The 13,615-nt window shown below is 38.8% G+C and overlaps 1 protein-coding gene across 1 annotated transcript in view; it reads left to right on the top strand.

Moving 5' to 3' along the window:
• Nucleotides 1-7,174, top strand: part of LOC102473825 (methyltransferase-like protein 7A) — a 49,118-nt gene extending 41,944 nt beyond the window's left edge. The window contains 2 exon segments of the mRNA XM_027768142.1: nt 4,453-4,587; nt 7,046-7,174. Coding sequence (XP_027623943.1) covers nt 4,453-4,587; nt 7,046-7,110 — 200 coding nt within the window. The 3' untranslated portion in view covers nt 7,111-7,174.
• Nucleotides 7,175-13,615: the final 6,441 nt, after the last annotated feature.

The following is a 13,615-nucleotide window of genomic DNA, read 5'->3' as shown; positions in this document are numbered from 1 at the left end:
TTTCTGGGGGGGCGCAGCCCCCTATAGCAAAAACCCCTCCAAAAAAAAAAAAAAAACACTTCAATGATATTTGAACAGATCACTACAGTGAACAGAGATTAATCACTGTGCCTGATGTACATTAAATTATTTTTCCAGAGACAACATGATTAAAGTAAAAGATAAAAGTGTTTCCAGCTAAATTCAATTACCTACTAACTACAGAGACACTATATGAAAACAGTAATGGCTCTGACTTTAATCTCTAAAAAACACAAACCCCATTTAAATAAGAACAGAACCTTGATTTGATCAAGGACAGAAGGCCAAGTCTTTGCTAGAAATAAGGCTAAAAATCTAGATATATTCTATTGACTTGTTTTATTTAACTGTTGTTACTTTAACAATAACTATGGGGGCCAGCCAGTGGCATGGTGGTTAAGGCGGCCGGACTTGGCATGGTGGTTAAGGCGGCTGGACTCCCACCTTGCTTGCTGACTGTGGTTCAAGTCCTGGATCTGGCAGCTTGCTTTCTCACTTTCCTTCTCTCTCTGTCTCTCTCTGGTCAACCTAAAAAAACATAAAATAATGACAATGAATAAAACTAAAATAATTCTTTGAAAATTTAAAGAATAATAACTAAGTATTTCCTACTAAAGAATGTTGTCTATGCAGATAATTTATAAAACATTTTTATTGGTTACTTTAACTTCCATCATTATAAATGTAATTTATTACAGTGTTCAAAATGACCATATACTCAGTTAAGGTCTGTGAATGCATTATATGTATTTAAAATCTGTATTGACAGATTATTTGGTTTTGCTTTATTCACTTAACATTTCCTATGTATATTTCTGTGTATTAATATATCCTATACTTAAAATGTTTTATAGTATGGCAGTTTTCTTCTGCTTGGACCATTTGGGTTAATTTTTCCTTCTATACAGTATAGCCATGAACATCTTTGTGTCAATTTCCTGACTTTTCTTTGCCTTAATAATATGTTTTTGATACATCAATCATTTTTATTTCAATTTTACTTACTGCTAATCAGCCTATAAAATATATTTACAAATGTGGGACCAGCAATTGGCATAATGGCTATGTCACTGGACTCCCATGTAGTTGCCTGCTGTTAGAGTCCCAGACCCAGTGGCTTAAACTCATGCCAGGCGCATGTGCATGCGTGCCCAAGATCCCAAGAGGAGAATGGAGGAGAAGGGATTGCGGTGTGGCCATCCCCCCTGGGGGGTGATTTCTTGCTTTCTGTCTCTCTGTCTCTTTCTGCTTTCTGGCAAGCGCACACGCCCTATAGCAAAAACCTCTCAAAAAAAAAAATATATATATATATTTACAGATGTGGCTATTTACTCTGGTCATATTTTCACTTATTAAATGAACACTGAACGAATAAATAAGCCCCCGCCCACCCACAGAGATACACATGTGCCAACATAGTTTATCAAAACTTGTTATCCTGGGGCTGGCAGGTGGTGTAGTGGTTGAGGATGCCGGACTCACACATGGCCACCCACAGTTTGAGTCCCCATACCTGGTGGCTTGCTTTCTCACTTTCTTTCTTGCTCTCTCTCACTCTGTCCCTCTCTAGTCAAATTAAGATAAATAACTGAATAAAGTTAAATAAAATAATTCTTAAAAAAAAAAACAAAAACTTGTTATCCTGGGGCCAGCAGGTGGTGCTGGACTTGCATGTGGCCAACCGCAGTTTGAGTGTCAGACCTAGCATCTTGCTTTCTCACTCTCCCTTTCACTCTCTGTCTCTCTCTGGACAAGTTAAAAATAATTATAATAATAACAAATAAAATTAAATTAACAAATATTTCTTAAAAAAAAAAAAAACTTGGTGTCCTACATATAAACCAACTGTATTTGTGTATACTAACAACACACATATGGAATCTGAAATTAAAAACATAATACCATTTACAATTACTCTAAAGAAAATAGAATGTTTAAGTATAAACGAAACATATATGTTAAAAACTATATAATGCTGGGGCTGGCAGTTGGCATTGGTGGTTAAACCACTGGATTCCCACATGGCTGACCATAGTTCAAGTCTCAGACATGGCAGCTTGCTTTCTCACTTTCTCTCTCTGTTTCTCTCTGATCAAATTAAAAAATAAAAAAAAGTCAGCACATGTGCATGCGTGCCCAAGATTCCGAGAGGAGAATGGAGGAGAAGGGATTGCGGCATGGCCATCCCCCCTGGGGGGTGATTTCTCACTTTCTGTCTCTCTGTCTCTCTGTCTTTCTGGCGAGCACATGCGCCCTATAGCAAAAACCTCTCCGAAAAAAAAAAATAATAATAGTAAATAAAATAAAATAATTTTTTAAAAACTACATAATGCTAAAATGATGGAGAAATTTCTGTGTATCATTATTTAATAAAGATGTTAATTCTTTTTTTTTTTTTTTTTTTTTTTGGAGAGGTTTTTTCTATAGGCTGGAGAACTGGAGAAAGGAGATTGCAGCGTGAACCAGATCCAGTGGAGAGTGCTCATCTCTCTGTCCCTCTTTCTCTCAGCACACACTCTATCATGATTAATGAAAAAATAATAATTAAGGGTAAATTAGAAGAAATCACTCCTGTATATAGTAGGGCTGATTATGTGGATTATGTATAGCCATAGTAATCAAGACAGTGTTTTATATATATTAAAATATATTATTTATTTATTTGCTTATAGGCCATGTGTGCTCGCTGGAGAGAGAGAGAGAGAGAGAAAGCATCCTCCCCCCGGGGAGATGGTCACACCACAATCCCTTCGCCTCCAACCTTCCTCTCAGGATTTTGGCACATACATGCTCCCGGAGTGTTTTCAACTCACTGGATCCAGGATTCAAGCCACATAGTCAGCCATATGGGATACCGCTGCCTTAACCACCACACCACAGGCTGGCCCAATGGTGGTGCCCTAATGGAAGAGCAGATGCATAGATCAATGAGATAGAACAGAAAACCCCAAAAAACAGACTCAACCTTTTATCATGCAAAAGTTTTCTTTATTCATTTGTCGACACAGAATTTTATACTTCTCCTTTTCTATTAAGTCAACCTTATCCTCTTATAAACATGCTATTCTATATTCTCCTAGGTTTGTTTGTTAATATTTTTGTTTTGTCTTACATTTAACTTTTACTTACTGAGAACGTTTTTTGGGCGGGGTGTAGCATGAGATCCAGTTAGTTTCTTCTTTAAACCAGTAAGTTGTACTAATGACATTTATTTTTTTTTCTTTTTCTTTTTTTTTTGGACAGGTTTTTGCTATAGGGCACATGTGCTCGCCAGACAGAGAGAGACAAAGAGACAGAAAGCGAGAAATCACCCCCCCAGGGGGATGGCCACGCCGCAATCCCTTCTCCTCCATTCTCCTCGGGATTTTGGGCACGCACGCACACGTGCCCGGCGTGAGTTTTAAGCCACCGGGTCCAGGACGCGAACCACGGTCAACTACATGGGAGTCCAGCGACATAGCCATTATGCTAACTGCTGGTCCCTACTAATGACATTTATTAAATAATTACTTTTTTTTAATTTGGGCATTTTTGGTTTATTGTTAATTAAGTTTTCATAGTGCTTTACATCTCTTTCTAGAATCTTTCCTACTTAGTTGATCAGTTCTGTTTTGGAGCAAATAGGATCTACAGGATATTGATTGTCATAGCACTATATTCACCCCTTTACAGCTATAGGGAATACATTTGTGTGGACTCCTGGATTTCTATATAATAACAACGGTTCTTTTAATAGTCATATGCTTTGTGTGTGTAAATCCATACCTTCATAGCTCTCATTAGAGTTTATTGTCTTGGGGCCAGCAGGTAGCATGGTGGTTAAGGTGCTGGATTCCCACATGTTCAATTGCGGTTTGAGTCCTGGATCGGGTAGCTTGCTTTTTTACTTTCTTTTTCTCTCTCTGTCTTTCTATGGTCAAATTAAATAATAACAAGTAAAAATTATATTTAAAATTCTTTTTTTAAAATGCCTATTGTCTCACTTTTTACAGAAAAACAAATCTATACCGCTTTACTAGATTTGCTCCTAATTTGGTGACAGGAAGAAAGGAGTAAAGCCAACTACTCAAAAACTATGGATGTTGGGGATGCCAAATTGGTTCACAAGCTGGCTAAGTGAATGGGCTTGTAGCATATACAATTTAAAATCATGCCTCTGGAAAACCACATGTAACTAGGCAAGTTACTGTATTATATGATTTAGGTTTTCCTGGGTAGAGTAAAAACTGCAACTATTAAATCCAAAAAGGTTAAGGTCCATCCTTAATTCTGGTAGATCAAATCTTTTTAAAGTATTCTTTGACATCTTTCCTGCTTATCTTCCAAGCATTTGTCCTTTAGACAATTTTTCATTTAACTGTCTAAGCTTTTGGGAACCTCTTAGGAATTCTTGCCTGCTGTTTATTTAACCTATACTTTTAAAATTCACAGGTATAGCAGGCTTTGTGACTGTGGTATCCTACGGTCTTTACAAGTTAAGGTACAGAAGAGATCAGAAAATGTCCATTCATCTCATTCACATGAGAGTTGCCGCCCAAGGATGTGTGGTAGGAGTTGTGACTCTAGGTAATCTGCTTAATTTCTATCTTATGATCAATTTATTGTCTTTATGTCTCCAAGACCATTTTTATTTGTTTGATTCATTCATAGATGGATACTGGGGCAAGATGATATAACTGGTGGAGGGGTAAGAAACACTGATCTTCATTTGGTTGAGGTTATTGACCAGTTATGGCCCTAATTTCTTAGGATTTTCAGCTGACAAAAACTGATTCGGTAGATAACTATGGTGATGGGTTATTATACTACCTATAGTGAAAGGAGCAATGAATAGTTTCTACCCTACATAGCTCTGCCAAGAACAACAGCCATACTTCTCAGCCTATATGAACAGTAGATGGAATTATTAAAATATTTTAATTGGGGGGAACCAGCAGTTAGCGTAATGGCTATGTCGCTGGACTCCCACATAGTCGACCGCGGTTCGTGTCCCGGACCCGGTGGCTTAAAACTCACGCCGGGCACGTGTGCGTGCGTGCCCAAGATCCCGAGAGGAGAATGGAGGAGAAGGGATTGCGGCGTAACCATCCCCCCTGGGGGGTGATTTCTCGCTTTCTGTCTCTATGTCTCTCTCTGTCTGTCTGGCGAGTGCACGCGCCCTACAGTGAAAATCTCTCCAAAAAAAAAAAAAAAAAAATTTGACCAGAAAAAGGAAGCTTGAGAGAGAGAGAGAGAGCGAAAGTGAGAAGGCGAGGCACCAGGTCCAGGACTCAAACCCCAACCACCATGCCATCTATGGGCCCCAGATTTTACCTTTTTTAAACTATTATTATTTTTCATTCAATGCCTTTGTTTCCTTTATTTTATTTATTAGCTCTAGGGCATGTGCACTCACTGGAGATGGAGACAGAGATGGAAGGAAAGTAAGAAAACATCCCCCAGAGGGGATGACCACTCTGCAATCCCTTCTCCTCTTCTCTCCTCTTGGTACTTTGGGCATGTTTGTACACATGCCCAGAGTTTCTCAAGCCTGCCAGGTCTGTGACTCAAACTGTACAGTCAGCCATCATTCAGAAGGTATGCCAGAAGTATGAACTATCTGTGTCTCACAAACCAAAGGACAGGGAAATGAATCCGGCATAGTTAACACAGTGATTCAAGTTTTTTAAATTGTTGGTGTGGATTTTTACATCAATTCCAGTTATAACACTAATTGACTAGAAAAGTAGGCAGACTGGACCAGTAGGTGGTGTGATAGTTAAGACATTAGATCCCACACGGCTGATCCCATAGTTCGAGTCCTAGACCAGGTTGCCTGAAAAACATGCCAGGCACATGTGCATGTATGCCCAAAATCCCTACAGGAAAATGGAGGAGAAATGGATTGTGATATGACCAGCTCCCCTAAAAGGTGATTTCTCACTGTCCCTCTGTCTCTGTCTCTCTCTCCAGCAACAAAACATGCCCTATGGCAAAAAAAAAAGAATGAAAATTAGGCATACTTCTGCTTCAGTTTGCTATCATGTTGAAATATGAGAGCAATAACTTACTGAAACTTTATGAAGATAGTATCAGAAAGAAAAGACCATCTGTGGAACCATCAGTTAGCGTAATGGCTATGTCGCTGGACTACCATGTAGTTGATTGCGGTTCGAGTCCCGGACCCGGTGGCTTAAACTCACGCTGGGCACGTGTGCGTGTGTGCCCAAGATCCTGAGAGGAAAATGGAAGAGAAGGGATTGCAGCATGGCCATCCTCCCTGGGGGGTGATTTCTCGCTTTCTGTCTCTCTGTCTCTGTCAGTCTGGCGAACACACGCGCCCTATGGCAAAATAAAAAAAGAAAAAAAAAAGAAAAACTTTCCAAATAAAAGGAGAAGACCATCTGTTAGATAGCTGATACCTTGTTAACTGAGAGGGAAGTGAGTTGTAGTTTAAATCTGTAGCTTCTTAACTAGCTTTGGATGTGAACATATGTTGACATCTCTTGAATTCATAGACATAGATTCTCTCTTTGTCAGCCTATTTCCCCTGTCTATAGCCCCCTTCCAGCATGGCCAAAGGGGCCATTTTAAAAGACATTCTTCCATCTGCCTAAACTAGCTAGTTTACCTTCTAGGTGGTAAATCCACAGAAGCAGAGATTAGATCTACTTATCTTTGTTTCCTTGGGATACTAAACACAAGTAGACACTGAATAAATATTTGTTAAATTAAGATGCCTATTATATTTATCTTAATGTCTGGTCAAATATGCTCAATTTCCTAACATTTCATAAATAGTTTAAAACTCAAACCATAGAGTGGTTTAGTAGCACCATAAATTCAAAAAGTATAAAGGACTCCTAGAATTTTTTGTTCATGTTTGTTTCTGGAGCCACTTATAAGATCCAAGCCAAAAATTTAAAAAGGAGGCATCTGTTTGTTTTTAAATTGTGAGCTAGTTTCAGAAAAATATAAGTGGAATAAATTCAGTAGTGTTCATTTCCCATGGACATTCTACTGACAAACATCTTTCTGTTTCTAGGTGTTCTCTATTCTATGTATAAGGATTACATTAGACCTCGATTCGTCAGTGTGTCCAAAAAATGAAGCTATCTGCTGAAAGCAAGGACAAGAGGCTTTTGAAAACTATTATGAAGAATGAATTTCCAATATGTAGCAAACCAGACTGCAGAAGTATCAGCGTTCTCACAGCCTTTGTATACTGTCTCAGTGTCAATGTTTTGAGTAGTTATTTTTTTTTAAGTTGATTTCCAAATAAACAATTATAGTTGACTCAGAAATACTATTTTGGTGCCGCTCAGAATCTAGGACATGACTTTCTGACTTAAAGAAATTTTATTTCCTCAAAAAAATTTTTTTTTAATTTATTTTCTTGTTAGTGGCAAAAATAATCTCTATTCTAAAAACTAGTAGTGAGTTATATAATTATTACAGAAGATTTTTCTATATCACATTTTCAGTGTTAAATGTGACACTCTATTAATCGTTTAATTCTCCCTGAATAGGGTAAGGTAATTGAGGTTTCATGAACGCCTTTTTAGAATATGTAACAATTATATCAGAAGAAGATGGTAATGTTAAAGTTGTGTCACCACTCTGCAACTAATTCTTACATAGAAACTTGACTATTTTAGGGCAAATGTAAATGCTTAACATTTAAATACCTGTCTATTCATTCTTATATATCTTTGAAGTATTCCTAGGAATGCAAAGGTAAATTATATTACTAACCAATTCCTTTTCCCCTGATGACAGAAAGGATTTAGTCCAGAGGCACTATTGCTAATCTGGTATGACATTGTAGAAAATATAAGAAACCAAAGAAAACATCAAATGTTAAAGTATATTGTGGTCTCAAACTCTGTATCTGCACTCACTTTCTAAAAACTTAACTAGACTTTGTTGAAGTCATCACTGTCTTGACTTAGGCTTACTCTCAAAGACTCTAGTCCTATGGGAGAAACCCCTCCCCAAAAGTTTTTAACAGATAAAAATCAAGAATGTAGTGTCCACACGGCAAGACAGTGGGTATTACTTTTTGTGGTGGGTATTACTTTTTCTTGGTCTTTCTTGTAGCAGAGGGGTTACACTCACAGGAAGGTGAAGTCTAGTAACTGGGGAAGGGCAATGTAGGGATATTTAAAAATACACCTCCATTCTAGATATTAATTCACTGTTGTGTGTATTATATAGTTTTCTCTGCTGGGACAAGTGATTATTTTAAAAGTTGTCATTCATACCTATTATGCTACCAACAAGTATACCTATTTGTTTGTTTTGTTTTGTTATAGTGTGCATGTGCTGGTTGGAGAGAGATGGGGAGAGAGATGGAGAGGAAAAATGAGAAATCACCCACCAGGAGGACAGACCTTCTCCATTCTCTTCTCAGGATTCTGGGCATGCACACACATATGCCCTGAGTGTTTTTCTTTTTCTTGCTTGCTTTCTACTTTTTTAGAGGTCTTTGCCTTAGGGCACATGCACTCATTGGAGAGAGACAGAGACAGTAAGAGGGAAAGTGAGAAATCACTCCCCAGCAAGGATGGCCATGCAGCAATCCCTTCCCCTCAATTCTCCTTACATGCACCTGGTTTAAGTTTCTAGCCACTGGGTTTGGAACTCAAAGTGTGGTCAGCCACATGGGAGTCCAAAGATGTAACTGCTATGCCATCTGCTGGCTCCACCCTGAGTGTTTTTCAAGCCACTGGGTCCAGGACTGGAACTGCCTTAACCTCTGTGCCTTCTGCCAGCCCAAGTATATATATTTTGGTTAACACTGACCCCTTTGGAAATAGGCAAGGAAAGAATCTAACTACTGTACTAGAGTAAACATTCCAGCAGCTGGGCTAGTATGTTCATGAAGGTCAGGAAAACTGAGGACAGTAAGCACAGGAGTCATGCTATCATGTTGATTGCACAATGAACGTATTTCTAAACAGGCTACTGGGAAAATGCTACTTTCTCAATAAACACTCAGCATTGAAAAGATTAACAATCTTTCATTAGAAACTGGATTTTTTTTTTTTTTTAATTTTTGCTACAGGTGCATGTACTCACCAGAGAGAAACACAGAGAGAGAAGGAAAGTGACAATGGCAATGCCACAGTTCCTTCTTCTCCATTCTCCTCTCAGGATTCTAGGCACACGTGCACATGTGACCACTGTGTTTTTATTTGTTTTTCAAGTCACAGGGTCTCGGACTTGAACTATGCACCAGCCACATGGAATCCAGCTACCTTAGCCACCACACCACTGGCTGGCCCCAAAACTGGCTTTTCTTACAAAACCAAATAGGTCTCACAATTTTGTAATCTTACTCTGAAAGAACTAAGGTAATACATTTGCTGCTTCAAAAAGCAATGGAAAGTATTTATTAAGAGTAGCTATGCATGACAATCCAAAACTATTTAAGATGCAAAATCACATTGGAGAAAAGTTAGGAAGTATGCAGGATGTTCATTTACTCACATTAGCTTGGATAAAGTGTGTGTGTTTGGGGGTTGTCGCTGCAGGAAGACCCTTTTAAATAAATAATTCAAAAGTATTTGAATTTGCAAAATAGTTCCTGGGCAAAGCTTTAGTGGCCCAGTGTTATAATGTCTGAAATTGAGAAGACTATTTTCTTGGCTATTGTAACCTGTAGTGCCTTACTTGCTGATTAACCTATTTCCTATGCCCAGATATGGGTTGTTTATTATTTCCTCCACGAGAGACAAAGATAGCAGTTCAACAGCGTCCTGACACTGTGGTCCACCTTTGGCTCCAGCCAATTTCACCTCATGGGCAGGTGCATTCCCAGCATTCTCAGGGAGGGCCCTGGACACAAAACCCTTGCACGTGAGTCAGTCTCACAGAGCACTCGTTTTCCTGCTGTGCCCCTACCCCTACCTTTCACATTAGGCCAGCACAGTTACACAGTAGCAACTGCACCTTATCTGATATCCTGAGTATATATCAAAGCTTCCTTTTACAAACTGGCTCCATGGTGTTGAACCTCAGGAATTCAATGAATGTACCTAGGTTACCGTTAAGGTGACTATATTAATATTTACAGAAGCACATTTAATACCTAAGTCCAGATTTGTAAATCATAAAGAACAATGAAATGTTCAAAGAACAACAAAAAAAAACTTTATCCAGATTCAAATTTTTCTTTTAATTGCCAGAGGGTATGTGTGTAAGAAAGAGGGAAAAAGAAGAAAGCACCTTCCACCAAATGGGGCATGGTCATGCTATAATCCTTTCTCCTCTATTTCTCCATCCTGTCAGGATTTTGGACATATGCACCCAGAATGTTTGTTGGTTTTGCCACAGGGTACATGCACTTGGCAAACAGTGAGAGGGAAAGTGAGAAGTCACCTCCCAGGAGGGATTACACCACAATTCCTTCTCCATTCTCCTTCTAGGATTCTGGACATGCGCACACACACGCCCACCGTGAATTTTAACCTGCCAGGTCTGGGGCTCAAACTGCAGTCCACCATGAGGGAGTTCAGTGCCCCAACCACCACGCCACCTGCTGGTTTCCTGGCAGATTTTTAAAGGCGCTGGGGCAGAGATTTAAACCATGGTTGGCCATGTACAATAGAGTCTGGACTCCTTAACCACTAGCCTATAAAATCAGCCCCCAAGATTCACTGTTTGGACATCAACCTCTCCTGGTTTCAGCATGATTCAATTTGCTATATTATTTTCTTTTTCTGTTTGTTTAATTTGCCACAGGGCATGTGTACTCACCAGAGAGAGAGAGGGAAGATGAGAAAACATCCCTCAAGAGATACAGTCACATAACAATACCTTCTCCTTCATTTCTCCTTTGGGGATTTGGTGTTTACACACACATGCCCTGTGTGTTTTTCAAACCACCAAATCCAGGACTTGAAGTGTGCAGTTGTCCATGTGAGTTCAAGCCTCTTTTAAGCACTTTGCCACTGGCTGGCCCATCAAGTTTTCCGATTATAAGAGTTGTGTGACCTAAGTATGCCTGTAAACATCTGTAAACTCTATTCTGTTCCTAGTAACGTACAATTAAAGAATGGAAAAGAACTATAGAAATCTTTTTAAGTATTACACCTCAGTTTAACTAATCACTTCATCTTTTTCCTTTTTATGAGATGCAAAACAGAATGTTAGTAATTTTCATCTTCCTTTCTCAATACTCTTAGATAAATGAAACTACTAATAAATTGCCCAGGGAAGATGCAAAATCCAGTAAACTGGTTCATGTAGAGTAGTTATCTATGAATAAAGAAACTGAAACTCATTTGAAAAGTCTCTTTTACAAGTGAAAGCTTACAGCTGATGTTAATTCAGGTTGAATTTTAAGATCAGGACTCTAACCTGCACTGCAGGGTTGCTGCTCTTACTCTTTGAAGTTTCAAGAGCCCCTGAAATAGAAATGAGGGAATTTTAAAGTGTCATCTTAGCAACACGCCTGCCACTTAAGAGGACCAAACCACTATAAATGAAGCTATGCAATGTCTGGATTTTTCAAAATATGTCTTATTGAAAAGTAGTAAGTTGTGGGACCAGCAAATGGCATAATGGTTACATCGCTGGACTCCCATGTAGTTGACCAGTTTGAGTCCTAGACCTGGTGGCTTAAAACTCACACCATGCACATGTACATGCGTGCCCAAAATCCCAAGAGGAGAATGGAGGAGAAGGGACTGCAGTGTAGCCATCTCCTCAGGGGATGAGTTCTTGCTTCCTGTCTCTCCAGTGAGTGCATGCACCCTATACCAAAAATCTCTCAAAAAAAAAAAAAAAAAAAAAGGTAGTAAGTTGTAAAATAAGACAAAGAGTTCAGATATTTAACTTTACTGCTGAAAGAGGAAAGTGATGCTACAGAGTTTGCAGACTCTGGGCTAGAGGGGAACGAGGAGTGAGGTGATAGAAGATGTACCACCCTGGAGTGCATGTCCCTGAAAACAGACAGCTGACATTCGGTTCCAGCCAACCAATTTCCATGCAGAAATATGAGCTCAGTGTTGCCAATCTTCAGACGCTTAAAGTAAACAGTTATGATGAAACTTAATTTTTAAATATAAACATTTTTATTACAAAAAATTAAGGAATAAAATTATTGGTTAGAAAGATGGATTACAAAATATTTATAACCTACATGGAGGCAGGCAGTCTGTGATATGTGGACTATGTACTAACCTAGTACTAATCTTATATTATTTGGTATAAATACCTTAAAGTGAATGCTTAGCATTCTCTAGGAGATTGAACAATATAAATATTAGCTACTTCTAGAAACAGACTTGGACCTAGAAATGGTGTTTTGGACTGTAAATGAGAAATGTAGAAAGAAAAGACATATAAACATTAGAAGGATTAATATTCCATTATTTTGTGTCAGCACTTACAAAGTTAAATGTTAGAAGTTTCTTCTTTTTTAATTTGCCAGAGAATGCATATGCTCTCCTGAAAGAGAGAGAGAGGAAGAGAGAAAAAGCACCTCCCCAATGGGGCAAGGTCACGTCACAATCCCTTTTCCTCCATCCTGTTGGGGTTTGGGGTACACATAATGCACACTGTGTTTTTCAAGCCACCAGAGCTAGCATTTGAACCACACAGTCAGCCATGTGGGATCCTGTTCCCTTAACCACTAGACTATGAAGGCAGCCTTAAGTTTCTTCTTTTCTACCTAAAAGCCAGAATGGGCTGAGTTCACAATGCTCCACTAAAACCCGGTCATTAGCTAAAGTGTGGTTTTTGGATCTTATTACTAAATATTAAGCTCTTTGGAAAATACTGTCATCTCTATTTAATAACTAGAAAACAATTCAAGAAAAGCAACAACAAAAGCAATAATAATTACACAGCAGGCTGCTGGGACCAGCAGATGGCATAATGGTTACGTTGCTGGACTCCCACATGGTTGACCATGGTCAACCATGGTTCAAGTCTCACACCCAGTGGCTTAAAACTCACACAGGGTGTGCATGTGTGTGTGCACAAAATTCCCAGAGGAGAATGGAAGAGAAGGGACTGTGGTGTTGCCATCCCCCTTGGGGGGATAATTTCTCACTTTCTGTCTCTCTGTGTCTCTCCAGCAGGCACACACGTCCTATAGCAAAAATCTCTCTCTGAAAAGAACTAAAAAAACAAAGTAGGCTGTTAACAAGGATTAAATATGATCGCCACATGGAAATTTTTTAAACAATGTGTAGCTACCTAGAATATAATCTAGTTAGTTAAAACTGAAGTGAAATTAACTAGCAAAGTAAAGTATAACCTTAAAAGATAGTCAATTTGACCAATTCACTGTGAAAAAGAACATTATTCCTTTCCTTTCTCACTGTGATCCAGACAAAACAAATATCTGATTTATCCAAACAATATTTTTTAAAAAAATACGAAAAGTCTTAAAACTCTACCCAAACTGTTACATTCAGGATTCAGGCTTACACACACACACACACACACACACACACACACACATACACATTTTAAATCCCAGAAGTCAAAACACAAGCCCATCAGGTGTGTGGCCATTACAGGTCAACCATTAACGCCAATTATTGTGTGACAGTTTTGAGGTGGGTGGGTCTTTGACCTACACTTCCAGTACATGTGCTCT

This window comes from Tupaia chinensis, unplaced genomic scaffold (assembly GCF_000334495.1).
Source record: "Tupaia chinensis unplaced genomic scaffold, TupChi_1.0 Scaffold145652_1, whole genome shotgun sequence".
Taxonomy (NCBI): Eukaryota; Metazoa; Chordata; class Mammalia; order Scandentia; family Tupaiidae; genus Tupaia; species Tupaia belangeri.
The sequence above is the reverse complement of the archived record's forward strand: the minus strand, read 5'-3'. Positions and strand labels throughout refer to the sequence as shown.